General features: G+C 55.2%; 9 protein-coding genes across 9 annotated transcripts; 5 read left to right on the forward strand and 4 right to left on the reverse strand.

The window, feature by feature from the left end:
- Window positions 1-115: 115 nt before the first annotated feature.
- On the forward strand, window positions 116-1,115 carry PG986_009787 (urease accessory protein UreG; the record flags this gene model as incomplete). The annotated part of the gene is made up of 2 exons (XM_066846009.1): window positions 116-294; window positions 479-1,115. 2 exons carry the CDS (start codon window positions 116-118, stop codon window positions 1,113-1,115), a joined length of 816 nt encoding a protein of 271 aa, XP_066698407.1.
- A 1,268-nt stretch (window positions 1,116-2,383) lies between these two features.
- PG986_009788 (uncharacterized protein) lies at window positions 2,384-3,303 on the reverse strand (the record flags this gene model as incomplete). Its single annotated transcript, XM_066846010.1, has 2 exons — window positions 2,384-2,585; window positions 2,741-3,303. 2 exons carry the CDS (start codon window positions 3,301-3,303, stop codon window positions 2,384-2,386), a joined length of 765 nt encoding a protein of 254 aa, XP_066698408.1.
- A 1,554-nt stretch (window positions 3,304-4,857) lies between these two features.
- PG986_009789 (uncharacterized protein) lies at window positions 4,858-6,696 on the forward strand (the record flags this gene model as incomplete). The annotated part of the gene is made up of 1 exon (XM_066846011.1): window positions 4,858-6,696. One exon carries the CDS (start codon window positions 4,858-4,860, stop codon window positions 6,694-6,696), a length of 1,839 nt encoding a protein of 612 aa, XP_066698409.1.
- An 818-nt stretch (window positions 6,697-7,514) lies between these two features.
- Window positions 7,515-8,378, reverse strand: PG986_009790 (uncharacterized protein; the record flags this gene model as incomplete). The annotated part of the gene is made up of 2 exons (XM_066846012.1): window positions 7,515-8,051; window positions 8,295-8,378. 2 exons carry the CDS (start codon window positions 8,376-8,378, stop codon window positions 7,515-7,517), a joined length of 621 nt encoding a protein of 206 aa, XP_066698410.1.
- A 1,440-nt stretch (window positions 8,379-9,818) lies between these two features.
- On the forward strand, window positions 9,819-12,022 carry PG986_009791 (uncharacterized protein; the record flags this gene model as incomplete). Its single annotated transcript, XM_066846013.1, is given in 3 exon segments — window positions 9,819-9,985; window positions 10,059-11,450; window positions 11,461-12,022. 3 exon segments carry the CDS (start codon window positions 9,819-9,821, stop codon window positions 12,020-12,022), a joined length of 2,121 nt encoding a protein of 706 aa, XP_066698411.1.
- Window positions 12,023-13,471: 1,449 nt separating this feature from the next.
- Window positions 13,472-13,663, reverse strand: PG986_009792 (uncharacterized protein; the record flags this gene model as incomplete). Its single annotated transcript, XM_066846014.1, has 1 exon — window positions 13,472-13,663. The coding sequence occupies one exon, from the start codon at window positions 13,661-13,663 to the stop codon at window positions 13,472-13,474; it is 192 nt and encodes a 63-aa protein (XP_066698412.1).
- Window positions 13,664-17,781: 4,118 nt separating this feature from the next.
- PG986_009793 (uncharacterized protein) lies at window positions 17,782-19,275 on the forward strand (the record flags this gene model as incomplete). The annotated part of the gene is made up of 1 exon (XM_066846015.1): window positions 17,782-19,275. The coding sequence occupies one exon, from the start codon at window positions 17,782-17,784 to the stop codon at window positions 19,273-19,275; it is 1,494 nt and encodes a 497-aa protein (XP_066698413.1).
- An 831-nt stretch (window positions 19,276-20,106) lies between these two features.
- On the reverse strand, window positions 20,107-20,789 carry PG986_009794 (uncharacterized protein; the record flags this gene model as incomplete). The annotated part of the gene is made up of 2 exons (XM_066846016.1): window positions 20,107-20,632; window positions 20,701-20,789. 2 exons carry the CDS (start codon window positions 20,787-20,789, stop codon window positions 20,107-20,109), a joined length of 615 nt encoding a protein of 204 aa, XP_066698414.1.
- Window positions 20,790-22,129: 1,340 nt separating this feature from the next.
- PG986_009795 (uncharacterized protein) lies at window positions 22,130-23,248 on the forward strand (the record flags this gene model as incomplete). The annotated part of the gene is made up of 2 exons (XM_066846017.1): window positions 22,130-23,023; window positions 23,090-23,248. The coding sequence occupies 2 exons, from the start codon at window positions 22,130-22,132 to the stop codon at window positions 23,246-23,248; spliced, it is 1,053 nt and encodes a 350-aa protein (XP_066698415.1).
- Between the last annotated feature and the right edge of the window lie 4,548 nt (window positions 23,249-27,796).

Below are 27,796 nucleotides of genomic sequence, written 5' to 3' on the forward strand. Positions count from 1 at the left end.
CTCTGCCCTTCTTTCCTGACGATCCCAATTGCAATCACATCTTCTTCAAGCCAAGCTTTGTGTCACGACCGGAACAAGTTAGCGGAGACAAGGAAACCAAGGGACTGGATTCGAGATGGCGCAGACTCATTCCCACGACGGCGTCTCGGGCCATTCCCATGAGGGCATCTCCGCTGCGGAGCATGGCCATTCTCACGAGATCCTCGACGGACCTGGCAGCTACCTGGGCCGCGAAATGCCCATTGTCGAGGGCCGCACTTGGGACGAGCGCGCATTCACTATTGGCATTGGCGGGTACGCACACCTTCAATTGATATATTCCAAGGGACCTGGGGTTATGTAAGGGCCCAAATCAGTAGCACACGAAGCCGGTCTATTTCGGCTGCCTAGCTTGCGATCTTCTTGCATGATTCCAGGTCCTTCTTTACCCCCAACCCACTTTGAACTTGCCTCATACTAGTAACTAACCATCCCCTAGCCCCGTCGGCTCCGGCAAGACGGCGCTGATGCTGGCGCTCTGCCTGGCGCTGCGCTCGCAGTACTCGATCGCGGCCGTGACCAACGACATCTTCACGCGCGAGGACGCCGAGTTCCTGACGCGCCACAAGGCCCTGCCCGCGGAGCGCATCCGCGCCATCGAGACGGGCGGCTGCCCGCACGCGGCGGTGCGCGAGGACATCTCGGCCAACCTGGCAGCGCTCGAGGACCTGCACGCCGAGTTCGGGTCAGATTTACTGCTCATCGAGTCGGGCGGTGACAACCTGGCCGCCAATTACTCGCGCGAGCTCGCCGACTACATCATCTACGTCATCGACGTGAGCGGCGGCGACAAGATCCCGCGCAAGGGCGGGCCGGGCATCACGCAGAGCGATTTGTTGGTTGTCAACAAGACGGACCTGGCCGAGGCCGTCGGCGCCGACCTGGCCGTCATGGAGCGCGACGCCCGCAAGATGCGCGAGGGCGGCCCGACCGTGTTCGCGCAGGTCAAGAAGGGCGTCGGCGTCGACCACATTGTCAACTTGATCGTGAGCGCGTGGAAGGCCAGCGGCGCCGAGGAGGAGAGGAAGTCCAAGGGCGGGCCCAAGCCAACGGAAGGGCTGGAGGCGCTTGTATAAGTCAAAAGGGGAAGAAGAGGACCTCAGGGGATAGCTACGAAACTTCCGCCAGGACTACTTGGCATTGATCAATGTGACAGGCGAAACAATGAAATATATTGACATTGTAATACGACGAAGTTTACCATCCTATAATAATGTATACGGAGGGCTTGATTTGTGAAACCAGAGAGCCAAATATAAGAATAATCTTTTCCGCAGCACGCCCCCCCATTGTGCAGCTAGCATCCTCGTGTCGACTCGACTTCACCCCAGAAAGCCAGTTAAACACAGCAAAAAGATGCACGACTATAACAGAAGTCAACATAAGTCGATATCTCACTTAAAATGGACTAAAAGCCGGCAATTAACTGCGCCGCTCAATCGAAGACCACTTCGAGTGAATAAGATGATGGATGCTCTTTCTCCCCATCCCGGGGTTTATGCTCCACGGTCTATCGTCCAGCATCGCGAAACGCATATAGCAAGCACACCAGAATTTCGACACAAAAAAATTAAGAACACAAAGCAAAGAGAGGATTCACAAGAGGTTCTTTTTAGGCGTAGAAAAGGGCAAAAAATTGCTTCCCGGCCGGGAATTGAACCCGGGTCTCGAGCGTTTATGACACTGGATCCAATGACAAGCTCGCATACTGACCACTATACTACCGAGAATTGAGATCTGTAGAACAGACCGGTAGTTACTTGATGGAAACCGGTTGTTTTATTGGAGCCCATATTGCTTGCTGTTTTGCCTAGATAGTGTAGCAAGAGTGGGTCGATTTGGTGTCAATTGATTGGTCGCATCGCCCCCGAAGTGGAACGAAGGCACTGTTGGCTCATGGTCTTCGAGAAAGTTGCAGATTGGCTTGCAAGATACAACGCACCAAGTAAGGCGGATTGATCAAATTGAGAGCGCATCGGAGGGCAATTCGGATTTGTCGAACTGGGAGCCGTCGTGCTCAGCTTTGGGCAGTTCATGGTAATACCCATCTGGTGTGGTATCTCTATGTTGAGACACTTCGAGGACACAATATCATTTCTGACGCTTGGTTTCTTGATAAATTTGGTATATGCGTCTTTAGGTCTTCTTGATCTCAAAGTACTGGTACTAACTGTAAACCAGGCGCTAGCTGAAGCTTTGTTATATATAACTATACACACATATCGATACACTGGCCTTTTAACTTCCTGATTTCCGCGTAGATACTATTTGATATTGCTACCTGAAGCGCCCTGGAGTTGCGCAATGTACCACCCATCAGCGATATTGGGCTCGCCCAGCTGCTTTAGTACGGGCACCAATCTGCGCCGACTCGGCACTGACGACCGGCGCACTCGTCGACGCAGTCGAGGCACGCGGCCATGCGGACGATGACCTTACGGTCCAGGTCCTGGGCGCCGCGGGTGCTCTTGTAATCGCGACCACACTGTACATCAAAGGGCTTCGGCGATGACCCTGTCGAGACGTACGTAGACTTTGCGATTGTCCTGCAAGCAATCGGTGGGTCCATGGGTCACGACGGCGGCGATGGAGCTCGACGTGGAGAATATTCTTGTGGTTGTGGTTGCCGAGGCGGAGGTACCTTTTCATGAGTTGTTGATGCAACACAAAGACACGATCAGAGTCAGCTCTTGTCTTTCACATTGGCTGTGACGACTTTGCCAAGGACTTGCTGTTATTCAGCGCGAGACCGACGCCGAGCCCCGTCGCAATTCCGCTGGCCAACAGCAACAGCGCGACCGCCATGATGATGATGAAGTGCGTCCTCTCGACGCCACACACCCTGCGCTTCCGCGGCTCAGGCCGCGGCGGCAGCGTGCGGTAGCTCATCGAGCTCGGCGACTGAAAGTCGGTGCCGCCGCCGACGCCCCTTTGATGCCCAGTCGTGCTCAGGGGCGACACGACCGAAGGCGGCGGTGGCGGGCCCGGGTTGGGATGGTTGTTGGCGACCCAGTGGTGGGCTCTCGCGATGCCCTGGGCTGCGTACCCCATCGGCGGTTGGTGCCATGTCTGCTGCTGCTGCTGCAAGGGCGGCGCGTGCACTCGAGGCGGCTGTTGTAGCCGCCGGGCGACGCTTTCCCATTTTCCGTACGATGTGGGCGAGCTTTCTGTCATTGGTGAAAGTAACTGTTGCTGTTGCGGGCTATCACCACCATCACCACTATACTGCGGATAGGGGTACTGGTTTTGCTGCTGGTACGCCATCGTTGAATTTCAACTGAGCGGGAATTGCAAAATGTTGTTACATGCTCTTGCAACTCTGGCCACAGGAAATCCGGACCTCATCATCTCTTTTTTTCAGGTTTGGACAAGCCAGACCGTACTTAGTTGTAGTAAGCATTTGGCAACGGCCACAATTTGGGCACTTATACGGGATGGCCACGCGCGGCACACCCAATTTGGTGTCTCACTCAGCCATGAGCCTCCCACAACAGCAGGCAGTGCTATTTCCAGCCTAGGAAAGCCCCTCCGGATTTGTATGCATGCTGACTGCATTCGGGCCTGAAGACGGGTAAGCCCCCATAGAAGAAGAGACACCAGAGGACTCTTGTAGTTTCTTGGCTCAAGCCAATTGGCTGGGTCTGTGAAGACTAAGAAGCCCAAAGAACTTAGCAGGGTTTCGCATAGAAGGGCGGTGCTTAGGCGGTGCCCACCTCAGCTCAGCTAGGTGGACTTACCCAGCCGCATACCTCATGCTCAAGGAGCGGTGGCTTTCGCTGAAGCCTTTGAGAGAATCGGTCCTTCCGATTAGGGAAGGGGGAAAATAGATTAGCGATGTGCTGCTCTGGGCGTTTAACTGCCGCCTCGGCAGTTGGGGACGATCACTGTTTGAAGACTGGTATATACGTCACTGTTCAAGATTGTGGTATGCCTACACTTGTGGATTAGTCACAGTAAGCCAGTATAGTATGTAATGGTTGGGGAAACCACGACGTAGTAAGATAGCGCTCTGTTTGTTTTGTCTGTTCTCGGCACAGTTGCTTTGGGCAACTGACGCCCGCCGACACTGCGATTTGCGAGCTGTATCTCCTCTTCTTTCCGGCCTGTGGGTTATGGTTCTTGATACCTACCTCGCCTTGGATCCTGTTGAGTAATGACGAACGCATCGTATCGGTTGGGTGCGGACAGGGCAACAGCAACCGGCTATCAATGAGATTGACTCGGCAGGCTGCCCTACTTACCTTTGAAAGTGCAGGCAGAACGCACTGCCGTGGTTGCCTTACACAGAAAACAAAAACCCCCTTGCTTTGCGACAGGTCACTTTGTCCATGCCATGACAACACAACGTCTTGCGCATGTGTGTTGCATGTGTGCGGTATCTTGAGCGCTTGGAGCCATGGCTTCAGGTTTGCCAAACATTGGACTGACTGCTTTTGAAGATTGGTAGAGGTACTTGAAGCTTGCGTTGAAATACTTCGACAACCTTGGAACCTCCAGAGTCAGCTAGGTCAGGTACATCGATGGTGTTAATTGGCATGCGCATATTGGCAGGGCCGACCCTTGTACTGACACGAAAGTTAGGCGTTGAGGGCCCACTGACACGCTAAAACCGACCCCCGCGACAGTAACTCGCGATTCTGGGCCATCGCAAGAACTCTAAGCTTATCGGCCTGAATCTCCGAATTCACGAACACACCAACTGATAAGTCGGATGGGGGCTTGACGCGTCACCGATCTCTCCTTCGCCTCTCCCTCCTCCCCTACAAGCGCGCCATACGCAAAAGAAAGGCGAGAACAGGCGACAGCCGCCAAGTCACTATGCCACCCCCGCTGCCTGACAGCTCTTCGCCGCTGTCATCGGTGGACTCGTTTAAGACTGCGACAGACTCCCCCAATCATGTGGCCGATATCACCATTACCGACATAAGTAGTCCCGGCGATGCCGACTCTGAGACCCAGTACCGCCTTGCACGACAGCTGCCGCCCGAGCTGAAGCAGCACTGCCAAATTTACCTGGAAGAGAACATACATGCGATAGCCCTGAACCTGTTGGACGACCTGCTCCCCTTGGGGCGCAAGGGCGGCGACAATAAGCGCGCGACGATACCAGATGCTGCGACGAGAAAAGACGTATCGTTCTGCCCGCCGCCCAACCACATAGCGCTCCTGAGCACCCTCATTGTCCACCCCGACTTCACGAATAGGCCCAAGGAAGAAACCTGGCCGGAGACCGCCAACAACTCCTTGGTATATCTGCGCTGTCTGCTCCGGACCGTCGGCCCCATCAACGCGCACTTCAAGGAAGCCTTCCGCTTCGGGTCCGGCCCCTCGCGCCACCCGCGGGGCGGTTCCCCCAGTTCGGACAGCGAGAACGAGCTGCTGGAGGACACCTGGGGCGACGCGCCCATGGAGGGCAAATACTTCAGGGACAGCGTCTGGCGGCGCGGACAGGACTTCTTCGGGGTCGTCGGTTGGGCCTTCAACTGCAGCCAGCTGTATCCTAACCGCTGGTATTTTTGGCGCCAGTGGCTGGATTTTATGTTTGATGTCATTGAGGCAGATCTTCTGGAGCGACATCGACTGGACGTCGAAGCGGACCGGTCCGGCGGGCGCATGGAGGAGGATAAGTTCCTCTTGTTGCGCGACTCGATTCTGGCAGGCTTCATCGGACAACAAAAAGGGCGGTTGGGTGGCCTGAAATGGATTATGAAGGCCCTTTTTGCCGATGGGAGCAAAGGGTCAAGCTCCGTCTTCCAGGAGATGTGGCCTAACGAGCACCGAGGGATCTCGAAAAAGGCCATCAACAAGCGCAAAAGGTCACAGGTGAACCTGGAAAAGGGAGAATACGGGGCGTGGCTCGATGATGAATCCATATATTCGTCACAAGCGTCAGAACCACCAACACCGCAGAAGCTTCTATTGAGCTCCGGCAAATCTAAGCTGCAGACCCTGGAGCCGCCATTTGTGGAATCAATCCAGCTCCGGCAGCGGTTGTTTGCGATGCTATCCTACCTATGCAACTTCCTCCCCGATCCACCGGTTTCACTCCCCGATCTCTACGAGAGTTATGTCGAGCACCTGAAGGTCCTGCCTTTGACCGTCTTCAACGCCTTTATCACGCAAACGACGTCGGCTCTGCGCCTGGATAGCCAGATCTCGATCCTGCAGGACATCCTGATGCTGCTCATGCCCTCCAACGCCGTCTCACCCGCGCGCGTCGATGCGGACCGGTACGATGCTAACGGCACCAGTCCGGCCATTATCGAGCGCTGCTTCCTCCCCTACGCGTCCAACACCATCGAGGCCTCGGACAACGCGAAGGTGAGCATGCTGCTGGAGGAGCTCGTGCAGCTGGTGTGGGTCGACGGGACCGAGCAGTTCGGTCCGGGGCTGGTCGACGTCGTGAAGAGGGGCGTGGCCGCGCGCGAGGCCAAGGTCCGCAAGAAGACGTCGGGCCGCGGCCGCGGTCGTGGCGGGCCGATCGTGGAGGACCCCGAGGCCGAAGCCAAGGCCGTCCTGCAGGCCAGCGGGCAGAGGCTGTTGACTCTGGCGCGCATGGTCGTCGCTTCGCTCGAGAGCGAGGGCGAGGGCGAGAGTACCGAGGAAGACGAGATTGAGGCCAAGGGTGGCAATGGTGAGTCTCTTACTAGCGCTTGACTAAATTTGAGGAGATCGCGATATTAATTGGCCTTCCTACAGATACGTTTGAAGAAGTTTCCTTCCTGTCTGCGCGGAGGACCTAGAAGGAACAACGCGGGCCGGAAGTGAAAAAGGAAAGATGCGAAACCCCTATCCGAGGAAGAGCGAAGTCAACGGCGCACAAGCCTACCTTTGCCTCGTATGGTGGCGCATACGGGACAGAGGACGAAGTCATCCATGGTAAGTTCAAATTTGAACATGCGGTTTCATGTGGTAGTGAATCATCAGACTAATTTCATGCGCGCTCGCATTCAGACACAATCGTTGTAAAACTTAGGTCAGATTCTTAGAAGGGACTAGAAGGAGACGAAGGCAACAACGAAAGAGAACCGGAGCTTCGGGGCCGCGGTCATGACGAATCTTCGAATCGAGGAGGATCGGACCGCCGCCAGTGTAATGTTTTGTAAGGCATGTTTTTGATGATACCCCATCATGGAGGCTGGCGTTTGGGCGGCTTTTATCCCTTTCTACTCGCTGTCGGGGGAAGGCTTACTACTGCACCATACGGGACTCACTCACAAAGGAAGATGCGAGTTCTCCCAAGCGTCATCCAGCCGTTCAAGTTGCTTTTCTGTATAGCTCTTCTGTATAGTATATGAGCGGTAGACGGGTTACCAACCCCTTTTATTATAGTTGCTTTCATACATGGTACATATATACAGCATGGGAATGGGGCACATGCTATGCGCTCCACCTCCATCCCGCTCCTACACCTGGACCATACTTTTTCGTATTTGCCGCTTTTGATGCTTGTAATCTTACAACAAATCATGTCCTCACCGTTTTCGTGAGCTCGAAGGAGACCAAGGGGCCGGCTGCCATGTCTCGCTCGGCCCCGTCGCCGCCTTCTTCCATGGATCATTCTCCTCCTGTTTCTTCTTTTCCTGCTCTGCAGTCTTCGCGGGCGCTGCTGTGTCTGCGTTTATGGCAGGACTGGGGCGTGGCTGCGCATCGTCTCGTGTTGTCGCAATCTTCGGTAGTTGTTGTTGCTGTGGTTGGTCCAGGTAGCTCGGCTTGGCGGCCCAGCGCGCGTCGGCCTCGGCCGCGAGCACCTTCATGCGCTGCCTCCGGATCACGTCGGCCTGCTGCTCGGCGATGGAGGGCGGCTCTTGCCGCTGGTAACGCAGCCATTGGTGCCACTGGGGCGGCACCTGGACGTCCGAGTAGTGCGTCGAGCGCGGGTACTTGACGATGCGCCGCCAGCGCGTGTCGTCGGCTGAGGACTGGTAGGCGGGCGAGTCGGCGCTGGTGGGCGGGGGGCGTGTTGCCGGTGAGGCGGAAGACCCAGTAGGTGTTGCCTTGGAGGTCGGAGCCTATGCGTTTTGTTGTGGTCGTGGTTAGTGAGGTTGCTTTCTCATGGCTCATGGCTTGTGCTACTTAGTTCAAGAGGTGACATCATTCCCCTCCCCTCGAGCTATAGGTATGGTTTGCATTGATGGGGGTGGGTTTGGGTGTGGTCTGTGTCGGTGTGTAGATACAGGCACAGGGACGGGACAGGGCGAAGAAGACGGTAGCTAAGAATAGATGGATGGCAGAGGAAAGAATAACATACCGACGAGGAAGCGTTTGCGCCAGGGCAGGCGCAGGCTCTTCCAGCGGAACCAGGCTCGCATCACCAGGCCGACATTAGAGGACGACATGGCGTGGGAGACGAGCCAATTCGCAGGGCTATTTGGATTGTTGTTTTGACTCGAAACGCACAAGGCTTGCTATTAGGGGGGGCAAACTAGCCAGCTGTCAATTGCTGCATTAAAAACAAGAGAGAACCATTATAAGATTGGGGGATCTGTCAAATCGAGTATCTCGTTGACCATCGGCTTTTCATCATGGTGATCCGTTGAAATGCGATAACCTAGATGGGATGGATAACAACAAGCCTTGCCTTGGCTGATAGCGGCGAGCACTGAGCAAGCACGACGAGCCGGGGCGGGGGCGCCACAAAAAGTCGGTTTCCCATGTTGGGTTGCATTGAGCTGCAGGGAATGCGTGTGTTAGGCATGTCCCAGTTTCACCTCTACCAGCCACACGGGCGCTGGGTAGTGTGCGCTGGCGGCAGCGCTATTGGTGCTGCAAAACCGCATGCTACTGGCAAGTGCTTCTGAAGTGCTGGTAAAGTGGCCGCGTCGTAGCACGGTTGCCCAATTCCAACGTAACGTCATCCCGGGAAGGGAAGGTGGGGTTGGGTGATTTGCAGTGACTTGTACATGGACAGCGGGCGTGCCTGTGCGCCTGCCCCCCAAAAGCCCCCTGGTCCCCCTGTCCTGGTCCTGGTCCTGCCTGCCCTCATTTAATTGATTTCTCGTCTTCAACGCGTCTACTGCCTTGGTCCTTGGGTGGTAGTTTCCGGTAATCAGTCAGTCAGCTCAATATATATATTCGATTGGAGGGGGAGACTACTATTAGACCATCGTATGCCTGCCTTGATTGCCCAAAACACCCGCGGCTGGGACGACCTATAACGAGGCCTATAGCCCGTTGGCTCGATAGCCGGTTTCTTTTTTCCCTTCTCTCCATCTCTCTCTCTCTCTTTACTTATTATTATATGGTTCGCGGGCCCGATATCAGAAATTGTTGGTAGAATCCACACACCCTCTGCTGTTCGTCACTCCCACATGTTCATCGTTAAAAGGAGAGATCTGATCTGTGTGCCCCGTGTGCGTATATGTGTTTCAGCAGCCACCCGAATCCAAATCGGTACCTAAAAAACCGCACGGAGGCCTATTTCGGGGTTGGGATAAGCATCAGCATCAGCATCAGCCTCAGCCAAGAGTGACCTCATCCCGTTCTTCCTTTCGCTCTTGCCTCCCTCTTCCCCCCTCTCCTCCGCCCTCGCCCTCGCCCTCGCCCTCGACTTGCGCAACAACGTGCGCGGCGACGTCGATTCAAGCGCACATTGCGACCGACATCGAATCAAACTCGCACGCAGCGAGCCGCGTCATTCGTCTTGTTCACCACCCACACGACACGACCACCCATTTTACCACAAACCTACTTACGACTGTGCTGCTTCTATGTATTGCGACATCAGCACAAACCGCGCTGCAATTGATTAGACATCATCTGCTATTTTGTCGCCCATCATGGCGTCCGTTTCCTCCCTCGATAAGGACTTGCGCAAGATGCGCCTCGAAAAGTACACCCCTGCCGCCGCCAACGAGGCCCGCGCATGGATCGAGGGCGTCTTGGGCGAGCGCCTGCCGGGAAATGATTTATTAGAAGGCCTGAAAAGCGGTGTCGCGCTATGCAAGTGAGTCAATCGCCCAAACAAGTCATCTAGTTCGCTCTTCAGAGTGCTGATCGTAGCGGCGCTCTGCCTGCAGACTCATCAACCTCGCCGTCGGACCGCCAGGCGTCAAGTTCAAGCAGTCCGCCATGCCTTTCGTCCAGATGGAGAACATTTCCCACTTTCTACGGGTGTGCCAGATGCCGCCCCTTGACCTAAAACAGCACGACGTATTCTTGACTGTCGATCTTTACGAACAAAAGGACCCTACCCAAGTACTACAATGTCTTGGCGCCTTCTCCCGCGCCGCACAAAAGGCCAACCCCTCCGTCTTCCCCACACCCATCGGCGCCAACAAGCCCGGAAAGGGTTCCGTATTGTCGCCGCAGAGCACGGGGCCGGGGTCGGGACTTGCGCCGGGTAGGAACCGGGGCTTCTCCAACGCTTCCAATAGCTCCTCCGCCTACGGCAGACCCGCCCTGGTCTCGAGCAAAACGGGTGATTCCAGCTCCGGTCGCTGGAGTCCATCTAAGAGCCCTACCGGTAGCGAACGCGTGGGTTCGCCAACCGTCAGCAGTTGGAGCAACAAAACCCACGAAGGAGTTACCAGCCCCGCGTGGAACATTGCCCAATACGGATACATGGGCGGTGCGTCGCAGGGCAACCTCGGTGTCGCCTTCGGTGGGCGGCGGCAAATTACTAGTGCCTCGCCGCATGTGCCCAACCTGGCCGACAAGGAGCGCCGCCGCAAAGAAATGGAGGCGGAGGGCGAGCGCCAGCGCCAGCAAATGGAAGAAGAAGAGCGGAGGCGCAAGACAGAGATGGCAGCTGAAGAGGATCGCGCCCGCCTAGCCCAGGAGCGCCAATGGGAGGACGAGGCCAGGAAGCTGCGGGCCCTAGAGAAACGCAAAGCCGAAGAGGAAAAGAGGCGGTGGGAAGAAGAAGAGCGCCAATGGAAGCTGACCGAGGAAAAGCGCCGCCGAGACGAGGAGGAGGCCGAGGCGAAGCTGGACGAGGAACGCCGGGCCACCCGATCGCGGAGCAAGAGCAACACGGCGACGGATATGAACCAGCCCATGTCGGACGGCGATCGGATCAGGGATTTGGAAAGACAACTCGAGCTCGCACGCCAGCGAGAACAACAGTACGAAGAGGAGCGGGAGCGTCGTGCTGGCAATCGCTTAGATCCCAAGGGCCGGGCACGTTCGAGAAGCCGGGCGCGACCAACAAGTCGGCCCGGGAGTCGCCCTACGAGTCGGCCGCCGAGCCGGCCACCTAGCCGACAGGAGTCTTTTGCGCGCGGCGAGCGCGAAGTGTTGAAGACGCAATGGGATCGCCACCAAGAGGAGATGGCCGCTAACCCCAACCCTCCGACACCTGGCCCAGCGCTGCCTGCCCGTCCCTTGCCCGTCCCGGCTACTGCCCCTTTGAAGAAACAGCGCACTGGAGAGAAGCCTCCTGTTCCCCCTAAAGCCCCAGCAGACTGGGGGTGAGAGTAGGCCCCTGCCTGTTCCGGGCCCGGCTAAGAAGCAACCGGTCGGCGGGCCTTTCACCAGCCCCCCTCCTCCTCAGAAGGTCTCAAGCCCAGTCACGCCGTTGTCTAACTCGCGACCGCTGCCCCAGCCCAAGTCGAGATCGCCTTTCGCCAACAGGACGGATCGCTATCTGGCCAACCACCAAGCGCCCTTGACCCCGCCTCCCCAGCAGACGTACTCGCGAGAGCTCGGCGCGACTGCCGAGCAAGACTCTGAGGACCGCAAGCGGCAGCAGGCGCAGCAGAAAACTAAAGCCGGCGGGTGGGCCTCCAAGTCGCTGCTCGAGCGCGAGATGGAGATGGAGCGCCAGCGCCAGCGTGAGTGGGAGGAGAGCCAGAAGGAGACGGCCCAGGCCGTGCGGTCGGGCGATGGCGTGGACGGTATCGGAGGCGGCATCGGGGGCAAGTGGGACGTCAACCAGTGGACCGGGTTCACGGGAGGGGACAGCCAGAACAAGGGTGGCGCCGGAATCGGGGCCGGGCGGCGGCAGATTGTCGGACCTCGGCCTTTGCCGGGGCGGCCTTGAAGTGAAAGAAAGTGTGAAGACAAGCAGATAGATGATTGGCTTTCTCTGCTCTCATCGCCATCTTTTTCCTATTACGAAGTACTCGGAACAAATACCCCTGGGTGGAAGAAAGAAGGAGAGGAGAGTAGATGGACGGACATGTTCGCTTCTCGAGTGATGACTATTAAACCCTTTTTAATACGATATATCCAGATTGCATATGATTGGTTCTTTCTCAGTGTCCTTCTCGTATATCTTCGGTGTCCTTAAGAAGAGCCCGAGTTTCCCTTCGCGGCTGATGTGTATCCAAGTAACTCATGACATGCCATATCAGGCCACATGGTTGGCTTGGTCCACCCAAATCTATCTGCCTATATACGTGGAACTCATGACAACGAATCTCGTACATCTCATGATAGTAGGTAGGTATAAGAAACCAAAGTCACAATAGTTTTTGACTGATGCCTGCTTGAAATCATTGAGACTTTTTATTCCACTGCCTCATTTCATTGGGACAGACGTATGCCTACCCTGCCCAACTCACTTCCCCTGTATTCAGTGGTTCCCATTCCCATGGCCAATTCATAGTGAACTCACGATGGAAACCTAGCACTCTTACTCGGACTTAGCAAAGGGAGGGAAGCCACATCGCGATCCGATTACCTCTTGTTCGTCGCTGTTGTTCGCTATTGTTATACGTAAGAGCCATCGTTAGTTAAACATATCTGCTACCTACCCCCTTGCCATGCCGCACCGACGATGCAACCGATCAAGCATGCAGCACGAAATAGCAGGAGGACGATAGAATACAAACTACGCATTTCAGCATTAGGGCTGGCACTTGGCATTATTGACACAGAAGAGTTCTGGGGGTGATGTATGGAAATGGTAAGGTCGTTGGTGGTAGGTTTGCGGTTGGCTGCAGTGAGGTGTGTGAAGGCGGCAGCAAAGTTGCGAACGACTGCCTTGATTTGCGCCGTCCGTCGAGTTGGGGAGGGTGGTGATGCTTGGTCTAGGGGCTCGGCGTATTTATTATCACGTACCTGCGCACGTTTCGATACGACGGTTGACCCCGGGCCGGCCGGCACAGGTGGTGCCCCGGAGACCGTGGCGATGATATCGGGACAATTCGGAGTTGGGTTGACTGATCTGGAATCAATCCGGGTGGTGCTTGCAAAACTCCCCAACATACTCGAAATAACAGGTACGTAATTTACACGGCAGACCCGGTTCTCGACCTTGGGAAATGGAAACGATTTCGGTTTCGCCAGAATAACGGCAGAACAAATTGATTAACCTTTCGGATATTAAGAAAAGAACACGGTGGAATATGTAAACAAGCGCATCTCATTTCGACGAGTCCGAAAGCCTGACACAGGTTATACTCTCGCCCCTAAACGTGGAATTGGTGCCTCCTATGTAATGGCCGGAGCTGTATCTCCTGCCAGCCAGAGGGCACAAGAATTTGACTCAAGGTTCAACGATGGCAGCATTCTCGCGGGGCTTCTTCGGCTCGACGGTGAAAGCCACGTCCTCATCCCCTGCTTTGTTGTGCGTGGGCAGATATGAGGCGCGAACGAGAAGAAGCAGTCGCGGAAGCAGCCTCTCTTTAATGTCGGCGCCGTCGTCGCCGTCGACAACCCGCCATAACAGCGGCGGCATGGCTTTGGGTTCTGCTCGTGGAACTCACGTAAATGGCCACGATACTAATCAACAAGCCTCCTGAAGCTGTGACTTTTCGAAGCGCCCTTCCTTCTACCCGGTAAAGCGGATTTCCAGAATTCCAGCTGTAAGGGAAATCGACAAAAGGTCGCGAGACAGAGCCCTGGCCTAATCCGCCGCGCCCTTCTACGGCCGATGATATACATACCGATTTGCAGACTCTGGCGGCCGGGTCTACATCCTGGGAATAAGTTGAGAAAACAATAATATCTTTTACTGCGTTTTCTTGGTCAAATTGGCTTGCGTGCCTCCAAGCGGTTTTGACAATCAGCCTCCACTGGCTTGGCTTTCGAGACAACGAGCAGCAAAGGGTGTCGTGTCGCAGGCAGGTCTGGTCTTGGGCACGTCGGCATTTCTGGTGTGAGTACTTTCGAGTACCGATAGACGGGAAGCCCGCCGCTACCGACGGCTGAACAGAGGTGACACTGTAACAATGAGCTAAAAACAATGATTTTTTGCTATTTTTCACTCCAACCACACCCTTTACACACCGATTTATACGCCCCCAAAAAGCAACAATGTACCCTCGTCGCCAACCATCGTCCGGCCAGCCTTCGAGCCAGCCTTTGAGCCAAAATCGACATACGCAGCATTCGAGCCATCGTCACTAAACCAAACCATCGTCACCAAACCAAGCCATCGTCACCAAACCAAGCCATCGTCACCAAACCAAGCCATCGTCGTGGAAATGTGTTGATTATGTACGATTGATGCCAATTCCTTCCGATCGACGCGAAATCTAGGTCGTACGTCGATTTTGGCCGGCTCGTCGATTTTGGCTCAAAGGCTGGCTCAAAGGCTGGCTTAAAGGCTGGCTCAAAAGCTGGCTGCGACGAGGGTTGACGATAAGGGTACATTAATCTTATCGATAGGGTAAAAAGCAGCTAGAATTAACCGTTGGGGGGGTAAATCTAACCGGTTTTTAGCTCATTGTTACAGTGTCACCTCTGTTCAGCCGTCCTAGACAGCGGAGCTTGCTCCTACCTATCGCATCGTTGGGCCAATGAGCCGCGTTGCAGCACAATGTTTTGTGCTGCTGCTGCTGCCCTCCTGGATGAATAAGACACATCAGTTTTGTTGTGGTGTATAAGGATGCATGCAGTGGTGGGCTGTTGCTTTGCTACATACATACATGCCTCTTCGTATTCTAGAGCTTGGCTGGTTGCATGCTACCGGAGGGGAATGGCCAGAAGCGACACCAGTCACGAACCGCAGCTACCAAACCGGTGCTGCAGCCGGGGAGCCAAGGAGCGCAGGCATGTTTGCCCAATCACGCACGACCTGCATTGTCACATAATAACCTAAATGAACCCAGGGAACCTTTTAGTGCGAGAGTGCCAGGGGACAAGGGGGATAGCAGCGGCAGCTTTCGTACGCTCCCTGCTAGCCACTTAGTCAGGACTCTCCCCGACGATCTCGGCTGCGTGTATCTCTGTTTTCCATGCTGAGATGCAATCGCTAGCTTCGGGTCGATCTCGCAGCCCTATAACAACAATCTGGCTCTCCTCATCACGCCAATGTTTCAGCCTAAAGAAGGAAGCTTCTGGTGTCAGCAATAGGCGGAGCAAGTGAGAAGGCAAGACGCCATCTCATCTCTAGCAAAAGGAAGCACTCTCTCTATAGACGGCTTCCTGTGCGACCCATGGGTCCATACGCAGCGTCTGCGGGTAAGCTATCCTACCAGGGGGGCGGCGCCGACATGGAGGGTGTCGAGGAATCGAGAGGCTCATAATGGATGGGGTCCCACCAAATGGGAACGACAGTAATATATTAACTTACACAGTTGCATGCCCGGCTGGGGTCTCATCTACGGCAGGGCGTTACCAGGCAACGTTGCGGCGGCACGGAAGAGAGCGCTTCTAGGCAGAGTCGACGACGGCAGCCTCCTTCTGGCGGAGGGCTGAGACACGGCCAACCCAAGTGTGCAAAGTCGCAAAAAGTCAAACTTGGAAGAATGGCATGGCCCCTAATAAATGAGATAGGCTGGCCGCGTTTGGACACGAGAAACAGGTGGAAGCAACACCCTCTCGTTCGGTGGTGTGGTAACCAATCTGCAGATCCGTCAATATTATGCCGCATGCAGCCCATTCGTCAACACTCCCTGGGTCGAGGTAGGTACTAACCTAAGTAGTCGTCTAATAACCTAGTCAAATTCGGTACGTGGAGGAGGGAGGGGTACCCAGCATGGAGGGAGGAAGTTCAAAGAAAAGAAAATAGCAACGGACGATGGGGCTGTTTGTTGTCCTCGATTCCAATATTTGAGGCGCAAGTAAAAGTAAGACGGTGTCGCGGTAGAGTAATGCGACACAGTTCGTCCAGCTGCACGGATGCGTCGATTTGTCTGCCGATGTCTCAACTTAGATGCTGACAAAGTTATCGTCGATCACACAATTCGTCAATTGGACTGTGCAGTACTGGACTGTGCTGGATGGAGCGGATCGTGGGGTTGGCTGGCCGCTGCTGCTGCGATGCGATCGGCGGTTCGGGTCACTGCGTTCCATGTTCCATGAGCCATCTTGCCATAAGCACACGCACGCACCGAGCGGCAGCAGCGGAGAAATGACTACGGCCGTGACTGTGAGGCTTGATCTTAACTCTCGACCCTTGGCTGGATAATATTTGTTGCTTGCACTTCGCACTCAATCACCACCAATGCGCAACGAGAGCGAGCTAGCTCTGGGCCTACCAAGTAGGTCGAGCGTACTGTAGGTTGCACCACCCAATGATACTGAACCGGCAGAAGATGCACCAACCACAGCAACAGGAAGTCGACCCTGCCCTTTGTCCACTGCAACCCTAGCAGTGCTACTATATCCAGGCTACCCGCCCTATCGCAAAGATGAAGGGTCTTGTGATGGATGGGCAGAATCCCTACCAAACCGCTACCCGCCTCCAGCTCTTGTTTGTTACTCCCCGTACGTAACCCCCCAGTGGCTGCATCGCATCCCTTCCCTGAGGGCAGGTAGGGCTAGAAGCGTGTGTATGTGAAGCCATTCTCTTGTTCTCTGCCTCATCTAGAAAACAATCCGAGATCTGAGATGAGTCGGAAAATTACCTAGGCTTGGAACACGCAGGACAGGACACAAAAAACACCACAGCGCAGCAGTTCCCACTCGAAGCCATCGTGACTGAGTTTAGTTTTCATTTCCCTCCCAAGGGCCATCGTTTGATGTAATTTGCGTTAGCCCTCGACGCTACCGGTGCTAGCAGGCCAATGGCGGGCGGGCGAGGGGCAGCATGACTGGATTAGTGAGAGGTACTGAGAGGGGAGCAGTGAGAGGGTACTGGGAGGGGGCCCTGTCAAATGCGAGGGTGTCGATGCGGGCGCGGCGCTATGGCTAGCCTGGGCTTATTGGGCTGTCCATCCATGCAACCCCGGATTGCGCCCGTGGCTCCTCTAAGCCGGATTCGGTTCCTGGCCGAGTCGCTGTCTCCCTCGCTCTCGTGACTGCTGGGGTGAGATATGTTTCTATTAAACCGCATGGGTTGCCCACCGACCCTCTGTTCGCTGATCATGTTTGATCTGAGAATGACATCTTTTTTCTTTCTTCCTTTTCTTTTTGACCGCACGATCTTTCACCAGTGGTCTAGCCTTTGCCGCTGTCTCAAGACAGGTCTCTGCCGGCCTTGGTGTCCTGGTCTGGTCTAGCACACACAGCACAAGCAAAAGCAGTACCCACGAGACTGACGAGCCCCCGGGTCGGGTCCACGGGCACTACCACCTCCCATTATAAACTCCAGCAGCGCCGTCATCGAGCCACAAAACTTCGGGACCATATCGTTCGACTATCCCCCTCCCGAGTGGGCTACCAACTGACGTCAAATCCGCACATTTGGCGTATCAAAGGGCTTGAGGACCCCTCCGGGTCTTGCGTAATCTACCTAATCTTCCAATAATTAATAATCCCTGGGAAGGGGTTGAGCCTCAACTAACCTGGCTTGGGGTTTCTCGGCACTTGGACACCAAAAAGCGTGAGGCCTGCATGTCCCTTCTGCCGTCTTCAGACTCTCCTACCACCTTTTTTTTATTCCCGGGCCTATACACCCGACGCACAGATATGCAGTTCGCCAGGGTGAATCCCAGGGATGACCTGGCTCTGAACATGACCATCAAGCCGCCCGTCAAGGCCAACGGCAGGACGAAACCGCCACACCTGCCCAAATCATTGCCGCCGGACCCCGAGGACCTGAGGCGGAGGCTCTACATCGTGCTTTCCGAGCAAAACGCACAACGGGAGGCGCGGCGGCTGAGGGCATACAATGCTGACGATGGAGCTTCTTTTGACCCATCTCGGGCGGGTTCCTCTGCCGCCGGTGACGTTAATGCTTCCCTGACGTCGGTGTACACGAGAAAATCAGCAAACAGCTTCGCTGCTAGGGCGGAGGCTCCAACGGCCGGGACCACATGTCCGGGTCTTAGGGTGGTCATCGCACCGCCGCGAGCAGATGCGAGCTTCAGGGATCAGGACTTGCGACGCGCCGACTCCAAGATGGACACGGCCACCACAGCCAGAGACGTCAAGCGCATCAAGTCATCAACCAAGACGAAGAAGTCGGCAACGACAGAAACTGCCCATGACGACCAGCCACCGGCAGAACCCTACCACCACGTGCCCCAGGTGGCCGCCCAGCAGTTCGCCCGGACCGCCACGGCCAAGCCCAGCCTGCCCGACATGAGCAACATCCACCCGCTCTCGCGCCAGGCCCTCAAATTTCACATCGAGGGGTCCGCGACCGAGCGGACGGAGCTCGAGTCGAGCAAGACGCCCGGCGAGCAGAACCGCGCCCTGAGGCGGGCGCAGAGCACGCGCGAGAAGCTGCAAGGGCGCAACCAGTTCCAGGACGAGGCCCATCCTACCGGGGCCGCCGCCATCGCCGCCGCCATGCCCGCGGCGCGGAACAAGCGCCACTCCTTGCCCGCCGACGGGTTCGCCGTCTCCGCCGGCGGCGGCGCCATGCTGTCGTCGTCGCCCGACGGCAGGAACCACCACACCAACCACAACTGGAACTGGGCCAACATGGGTGACATCGTGGAGGACACGCCGCTGCACACGAACGGCGACGACTGCCACTACAACTACCAGACGGGTGAGTTCTCGCCGGCACATAACCAGGCCAGCAACAGCAGCAGCTACCACCAGCGCCAACGCTCCCTGAGCTTCGCGGACCTCCTACCCGGCGGCCGCCCCGGCCCCGCCGTGGACGTCCACGGCGAGCCCCTGGTCGTGCGCAACCGGGCCACGGGAGCGGACCGCCGCGCCGACTGGGCCCAGAAGGACGAGAAAGACCAGAAGCTCGCGCAGCAGCAGCAGTCCAATAATGGCCACAGCAAAGTGCCGAGGAGCCCGCTGCTCCGCAAGGCGGACTCGCTGTGGGCGCTCAAGACGAAACTGGTGTCGTCCTCGAAGCTGCATCTGAACAGTAATTTTAGCAGCGGCAGCGGCAATAAGTCGAGGAATAGCGCTACGTCGTTGGAGACGGGGACGACGACGTCGCCGGTCAAGGCGACGTCGAGGGGCGGGTTCTTTGCACGGCTTAGGCGGTTGAGTTGACGAAAGTGCGTCGTCGAGCTGTTTGGGAGTTGGAGTTGGAATTGAAAGGCAATGCTTGGTTGCTTGGTGTCGTGAGGGGACAGGGAGTGTAAAAGTGTGTTCAAGTTGGGTTGGGGAGGTTGTATAAGGAAAGGAACCTTAGGGGGTTGTTGATCACGAATTAGTTATGATGTCCACACGTTGAATGATAAAACTTAATATTTCAATGTCTACAAAAACAGGTCTTTCAAAGATGTCATGTTGTTGGTGTTTGGTTGATGTCGTAAGTGTGATCAGCATGGAGCAAATCATACATAATGTGGCGTCCAATGGGTCGTCGGAAGCAAGGCTTTTTTACACCGCATTGGGCGATGGCGTTGCATTGGTATCAGACGGCTCTTTTGGGAGATCCTAGGTATAACTTCTGTCTGATATATAACCCAAGTCTGGGGTAGGTGGTGGTGATAGGATAGATAACCCTTGGCATTGGGATTTATCACTGGCTCTAACATTGCTTGATCCCAAGGGCGTGGGGTCCAACCACGGCCTCTCTCATCTTACCGAAGGAGTACGCAGGTAGTACTACGAATACATACATATGTTGTCGAGAGTAGATGAATATGATCGAGTACAGCCTGAAGGGTCCCAATCGCGTTGGCCTCTGTGGTTCGCGGGTGGCCTTGGAGATTTGTGTATCATACGTGATTATTCAATTATTATGAGCATGTTCCTATTTATGCTCGTTGGTTTCATAGTCCCTTTTCTTCTTTTTCATCTCTCTCTCTCTCTTTCTCTCTCTCTTCGTAATTCCGGAACTCCTGGTTTCGTTTCCGGAGAGTCCAGCAGATCACCCTAGTCCTTGCCCTGCTTCTGCTCCTCCTCCATGAGCTTCCGGATGACCTCGGCATCGTGCTGCGCAGCCCGGCGCCGGAACTCGGCGTCCGGATCCTCGCCCTTCTCGGCCTTCTCGGCGAGCTGGTGCTTGAAGAGCTCGCAGTACTCGCGCAGGCCCTCGCTCTCGGCGCTGCCGCGCGGGGCGGACGAGAGGCCGCGGCGCAGCGCGTTCATACCGTTCTGCAGGCCGATCTCCTGGGTCCAGGGCTCCTGCTTCTTGCCGCCGCGGCCGCCACCGCGGGAGTTGGGGACGAAGTTGAGGCGGTTGCCGCTCTCGTCCTTGGGCGGGTCGGTGGAGTCCGCGATGGCGCGCAGCTGGTGCGGCAGGTTGGGGTACTTCTTGAAGAGCTTGGTCAGAGGCGAGTGGCCGCCCTCGGGCTCGGGCTCAGTCTCATTGTCTGCCTTGGTAGCGCTGTTGCTGGGCTCCGGCTGGGGCTCGTTGTCGTGGATCTCACGATGAGCTTTGGAGCAGGGGAGTGAGCATCTGTTGGGTTGAGTGTTAGTTATGATGTAGTCTGATCGTATTGAGATGGGATAACGGTATAAACTTACGTGTACTTGGCACACTTGGTGCACTTGTACTTTCCATCCTCCTTCCCGCAGCTGATGCAGATTCTCTCTGCGGGTATCATGGGCGCCATCTTGATGGGCTCTTGAGGTTGGTCGGATTCGTGGGAGTGGTGGTGTAATTCAGTGACGTGACCGAGGCGCGCGACGAGGGCGCGCAAAGAGATGGTGAACGGGCAGTGAATATGCGCCTTCCATCCACTCACTCTTTTTTCCCCTTCCTTATGGATGAATCGTCGATGCCCTGTCAACAGTAACAATCGCGATGTTCTTCGCGCGCACTTTCACCTATCGATAAGGATCTATGTGATGTGAACTCGCGATTGTTGCCCCCAAAATTGCACATCAACCGATTGTCTTTGCGATCTAGCAGCAGGGCAGTCTCAAAAAATGAGGATATACTAGTAGATCTACAAGCAGTGGAGGATATGGGCTGAACATCCAGAGTTGCTGCTACTGAAGAAGTTCTGAGGGGGTTCGTTGTCAGAGCAAATTCATTGGGCGTCTGTGTGGTTCAACCAGCTATCTCTCAGTCCAGATCTTATAGTACCAGCGGAAAGAATGCCTCAGGTAGGACTTGTCCTTTCACGTAATCAGGGGCAACCAGTCCTAGGACAACCGGTAGCGAAGTGATAGCAGTGGTAACTGGTTATCGACGGGATAGTCGGCGATGGTATAGCGGGTGATGGATGGGCAGCAATCGCAGCGCGCTCCAACATATGATAGCACGACAGCAGCTGAGTATTGCTAGTAGGTGAAAGTATGGAATAGCGGGAAATGAAGGTTTATGCAGTTGGAGGCATTACAGTTCAAGGGTGCTTGGAATATATATGTAGGTCTACAACAATACTGGACAAAGCTACCAGGTCAACTTCGCATCCGCTGGATCTCTAGATTAATCAAAGGTTTCAAGGCTGGCCAGATAGTCGGTTCGGTGGAGTTGACATTGGCCCGAGATTTGGTTGGCCCATGGTTGGGTTTTGTCAGGGTCGTTATGCGCAGGCGTTGCTCGGGAAGGGGGAAAAGAAAAATACTGGCGCTGGCGCTGGCAGACAGAAATTTGCGTCATGGGGCATTGGGGGGCAGAAAATGGGCAGAAAATGGGGGCGTATCCGGCGGGGTGGATTTCTAAGCGGCAAATTTTCGAACGGTTAGCCCGAACGTCGATGGCGTGGCGGGCACCTCGGCCTAGTAGCTAAGGCTGGTGGACGTTCGGAGCTGCGAGGGCCAACAACTACAACCAACATCCAACTTCGACATTGCCCTTGCCGACCAACCCAACACCTACAACGACGACGGCTGGTCCAGGACTACTCGAAGACGAACATATATGTATATCGACTAGGCGCCCTCCCTACCAATTCCTTCCCTCAACAACCGACATCCTAAAGAGCGTCGTGACGACATACACACAATGACAGCTTCCAGCCGACTTATGCGGCCAACCGTTGCCGCCGCCACCACTCTCCTGTCGACCTCGACGAGACGAGTCGCCCCCCGCGCCCGCACCTTCGTCTGCGAAGCGACAGCAACCGCCTCGCGCAAAGCCCACACCAGCGCGCGCATCTCTTCTTCGTCTACCCGGCGGCCCGTCCTCTCTTCCTCTTCCTCTTCCTCGTCCACAGCCGCCACCGCCGCCTCCCGGTTAGTAACCCCGGTCCAGACCCGCAGCCTCTTCATCCAGACGGAGAACACGCCCAACCCGGACGCCCTCAAGTTCCTGCCCCACCAGCCCGTGCTGCCCGCGGGCCTCCCGACGCCCTTCCTCGAGTACCTGAACCCGCGCTCGACGATCGCGCCGCCGTACCCGTCGCCCCTGGCGGCGCAGCTCATGAACATCGACGGCGTCATTGCCGTCTTCTACGGCGCCGACTTCATCACCGTCACGAAAGCCGCCGACGCCAACTGGGCGCACATCCGGCCCGAGATCTTCAGCCTCATCACCGAGGCCATCACGGCGGGGCAGGACATCGTGACGGTCAGCAAGAAGGCGGCCGTGGGCGACATCGGCGCCGACGGCAAGGAGGTCACGGCGGCGGATGTGGAGGCCGCGGCTGCGGCGGGGACCGGCGCCCCCGAGGAGCAGGACAGTCTGGCGTACGACGAGAACGACAGCGAGGTCGTCGGCATGATCAAGGAGCTGCTCGAGACACGCATCCGGCCCGCGATCCAGGAGGACGGTGGCGATATTGAGTTCCGCGGGTTTATTGATGGGCACGTTCACCTCAAGCTGCGCGGTGCGTGCCGGACGTGCGACTCGAGCACCGTCACGCTCAAGAACGGCATCGAGAGCATGCTGATGCACTACGTAAGTTTTCTTCACTCCGTATGTCCCAGCCCCTTCAACGCAGGCACTAACAAGCATGATTCACAGATCGAGGAGGTTCAAGGCGTACACCAAGTTACGGACCCGGAGGAGGAGATTGCCCTGGCCGAGTTCGAGAAGTTCGAGGAGAAGCTGCGGGCACAGAAGGGTCCTGATGCTGCACCTTCGGCGTTCGGTAAGGGAGCCCTTGACTCGGTCCCCGGCTAAAGGGGGAAGTATGGCACGACGTGTAAGAGACTGTATATTAGAACTTTCCCGGTAAAGGATGGGAATATGCTTTTTTTTTCTTGTACAGTGCTCTGGGTGTGTCCCTTCCTGAGGTCTGGTTTATTCTTGTGTTGGCTATAGCGACACTGACAGCTATGATGCACACCCTGAATAAACCTCTATCAGTCTATCTACACATTCTATATGGAAGAGTTACATAATTCCAAACTTGTCTGTCCAGGACTATATCACCATGTGGTTTGCATAGCTTATGGCCCAGTACCTGTAGAGAACCCTAGAGGCTCTCCGTGACCCTGCCTAGATCCGGGTATGAAAAAAGATAGGCAATGCGTACTCTTAAACCGCTTGGTGTGCCATATCCCGCTATATATAATTGCAGCTGAGTATGGCACCCCTTTTCCATATGCAAGCCACCACCTCGAGGTGCAATACATGTTCCTATTGCCTACCTGGGGTTTAGCCAAGAGATGCAGACTATGTCTTTACTCATTACTTGTAGGTGAATGAAAACCCGTCCTGACGAGGCTATCATATCTCAGTTCTTGGCCGTTGGGCTTCATCAGCCAGCTGGCTGTTCCTCGCCCTGCTGGATTGCTCTGAAAACCTATACATACAACTGCCACCTGTCTCAACATGTGCGTCCTATCCACATGAGTATCTTCACGTCCAATGCGAGTCCACATCTGTAGCAATTCTTCCAGATTGAGCTCCTAGCAAGTTCACGCAGGAATACCGACATCACAAAAAAAGAGGGGAGGGGTGGCTTTGTCCCGATTAGAGACAACTCAGAAAGCTCTGCAGAAAGATGGAGACTGGGCGGCCTATATCAATACGTGCTGAGCTCCTCGGGCAGTTGGGAGAAGGAGAAGGAAATCTACCGACAAGGGATTGTTACAGTCGTGTTGCCTACGTTTTGGCAGCTTGCCCCCTATCAAACAGCTGGCCGGAAAGTGGAAGCAGACGTAGTAGAGCCATGCGGAGGAACTCCACGACGGGCCGGCATCATGGGACCCCTAATACAAAAGAATAGTATACCGTCAATTGGTCCTATTTGGACATGTCCAGACTTTGGTAATCTCACTTCAATCCTAGTATGGACATTTGTGAGTATCATTGATGCCCCCACACCCCCCGTGCATGGTATCACGCCTGGAGGGGGCTATATCCCCCCCCTCAAAACTCGAAGTAGAGGAACCAACCAGTCCATTCACTGTTGTATGATACCACAAATACACGGAGGGTTACTATTGATGATATGTCAAGTTATATCAAGGTACACCGTATTCAGGGAATCTGGTGATCCCCACTGGCGACTACATAGATCCCTTCGTCAGACCTGACACTGGGGACATATCGCAGCGCGCCCCGGTTCATACGTCAAACTGCCACGCAGAAGCCAGAACCAGGCAAGGTTCCGAAACGGAGCTCTCAGAAACACGCTTGTATCGGTCCTTACTGGCATTGGTCTAATGGGCAATGATTGCAGACTTTCGATGGGAGGCCCAAGTTCAACATCCATCAGATGACCACTTAAATCGCTCTCCCCCCCTCATCCAGGTCGGCCTATCTAGAGTCCGGGCTAAAGAAAATAGACTTCAACGAAGGGGTTCTTTGAGTTCTGTCTTTTTCGAGACTTCGAACTTCGATTGTTCCACGTGGTAACTTTATGAGAGAGAAAAGAAGAGGGGACAGAGAGGGGAGAAAGTTGGGCTTTCTCTCATAGCGTGTAGCGGGCCGTGGCTGTAACACAACATCACGTCAAAAAAGTATATGCAAGCTTTGGGGCTTAAGTTAACGAAAGGAGGTCCAACTTGTCAAGTCAAGGTCTTGCATGTTTCACCGCAGAAGTCGATGAAGAAAAAAAGAAATGCCACCCATGATGGGAATAAGAATGCGACAGATAGGGAGAAAACAAGAAAAGGCATTCCGCGAACCAGCAAGCACCAAACCTTAGGCCCGCGGGGTCCATTGTATTGGATGTTATTCATGCCCGATAGAAACAGTAGCTGTCAAAACACGCGCTCTGATAGAACAAAGTCAAAATAGGTTGTTTCCGCGAGCAGGGTGTGGGTTGCCGGTCAAACAGCCTCCCGTCTGCTGATCCCTTGGCGAAAAGGCGATCGTCTAACGTACCCCAGATTTGGAGAGACTAGTTGCATAGCCGGATAGCATTGCTACTGAAGCAGCTCAGCAAAAGGGCAGAGGGGGTAACATTGCCCGTTTGCCGTGCCTTGTGTGCGGCGTGCGTGGTTTGAAGAAATCCAGTTCGTGGCGATATGTCGAGAAGAGGGGTGAACCGCGAGAGAGGGGTCACATGGGGGACGCCTCTATCATGCCACCAACCACACGTACGTCAAGTTGCATAGTCATCGGAGGTATGCAGCATCTTCCTAAGAGAGGCGCCCTTGAAGAACCCCGACCTGGACTGGACTGCGAGAGAGTATGGTGGAAAAAGTGTACCTGGCCTAAATCTTCTGATGACGCAACTTTATGGTCTGCCGCCGGTATGATATGGTATTCGACTCCCGTGCAGAACCGTGTCCAGAGTCCAGGCATCCTAAAAGAAAGCCACTGTTGCAGCTACGTCAGAATTGCGTACCGTTAGTACACTTACACGCGCCAAGAAAAAAAGAAAAAAAGCCTTTGAGCGCAGATAAGAGAAAGAACTGTGCCCAGGCCCAAAAGACCAGGACTTGAGGAAACCGGTTCCAGATCTTTAGTCGGCATCATCGCGGTAGGTAGGTGCTCGGATATTCCACAAGAAACAAACTGGTGTGACTGACCTGAATTGACAGGTAACGTATGGAGAGAAGACGGACCAGCAAGGTTGGCACGGATCATCTACCGGGGTTGGGATGTCGGTTTACGACGTACAACGTAAACGTTCAAAGCTCTCAGAGACCCGGGTACCGAATACCACTACCACTCCATACCTGGTCGCGTGCCGTGGTTCGTCTGTGCCTGTCTGTGCTCGTTCGCCAGCAGATCGATGTAGGTATCGCTTGAGACATGAGATGCCCTCTAGCGAACAGATTGGCGGCGCCCAGGGATCTCCCTCCAGCGCATGCCCAAGTTGTGTACATAAGATATTGACGGGATTTTAGATCTGTGGTGGTGAGAACAATGGCGATAGGCCACCTGGACCTGGGACCAAGCAAGGACCGTTCGCTCAAAATCTGGGGTAAACGCCCCTGACCCCTAGCCCCCTGCTTCTCCTTCCAGTGCGCAGTGTGTGCGCACCGACCCCTGCTGCTGCTGCCCGCCCCGGACCAGTAAAGTTTGAGACGAGTTGGTGCCTTTCTTCAATCGACCTTTCTTTCCATGGCGGCTTGCGAAAATGCAGCGTGGTTGGCACGACTGTAGCTGCAGCTTGCAGTAAGTGATAGCGATGTATTGCTTCTTCGCGATGCCCGTCGCTCTGCAACCATCAGACAGGTAAGTGACATGCAGCTTGCATGTCGCTCAAACGTGCGTTTTGCAGGATGCCATAACTTGAATCTTCCCATGTCGAGGAGCAGTGAGAAGTGAGGGGGAGTGCTGCAGCTTCGAGGCCTCGAGTATATGCGCTGCATACCCAGGATATAACAATTGGATGGAAGAAGACAGTGCTTCATTGGTGCTGCTACGATCGTTCCTCGGAGACTGCTGTATTCCGTGACTTGCATACATGCCTACAGCGTGCATGTAGGTAATCCAGGGTACATGCATGTCTTCGTATCACCTTTTATTACTCATGTAGTATGGCTTTCTAGCCCCGTGGTCAGTCAGGGCCATGCGTTGCGTTGCAAGTGGTATTTCCAGCACTGGCAGTGAAGAAGATTGCATTGACAGCTCTTATTGTGGGGGTATGTGAGGAGGGGCCAAGACAAGACGACTGCAGTCTGCAGCATTGATCGAAAACAACTTGTCGCGGGCGCCGACTGGCTGCAGCGGGGGCAGGATGGTCTGATACTGATTATTTCCGTTGCAGCCACCACGCACAAATATGCAGGTTGAATAGGGCGTTCAACGGCGGGATTTCGCTTGGTCGCTACGCGGAGGATGCTACCCAGGGTGCCTGCCAAACAAAAGAAGGGTCGCCTCTCGCGTCAGGTGAAGGTTCTTCTCAGGCCAGGGTAGCCCTCTCGGTGAAAGTAAAGGAGGGTGGCATCAGCCGAATAGCTCTTTGCTTCCCCTGCGGTACGAGCCCCGCCGAGAAAGATCGTCGGCACCATCCCATATCTTGAGGAGGGGAAATGCCATCCTGATTGGTTTGGCGCACCAAGAAGCTCAAGGGGGCTCATCAGAGACCAAATCATAGCCGAAAGTTAACAACGTTGCCAACAGCAGGAGCTTTGATGTGCATGCGCGGTAAGGCTTGCTGGTTAGTCTTGTTAGGCCAATACATACGTGCATATCCAGAACAAGCAGAGGGGATCAACGGGAATAGTTGAGGCGCCATCATGACAGCCACGGACGAGACGAGAGCCACAAGTTGTGTTCCCACAGGCTGGTAACATTCTATAGGACGCACAAGTTTATCGACTG

Source organism: Apiospora aurea (assembly GCF_038362705.1).
Source record: "Apiospora aurea strain CBS 24483 chromosome Unknown utg000006l_segment0_segment0, whole genome shotgun sequence".
NCBI classification, from domain to species: Eukaryota; Fungi; Ascomycota; class Sordariomycetes; order Amphisphaeriales; family Apiosporaceae; genus Apiospora; species Apiospora aurea.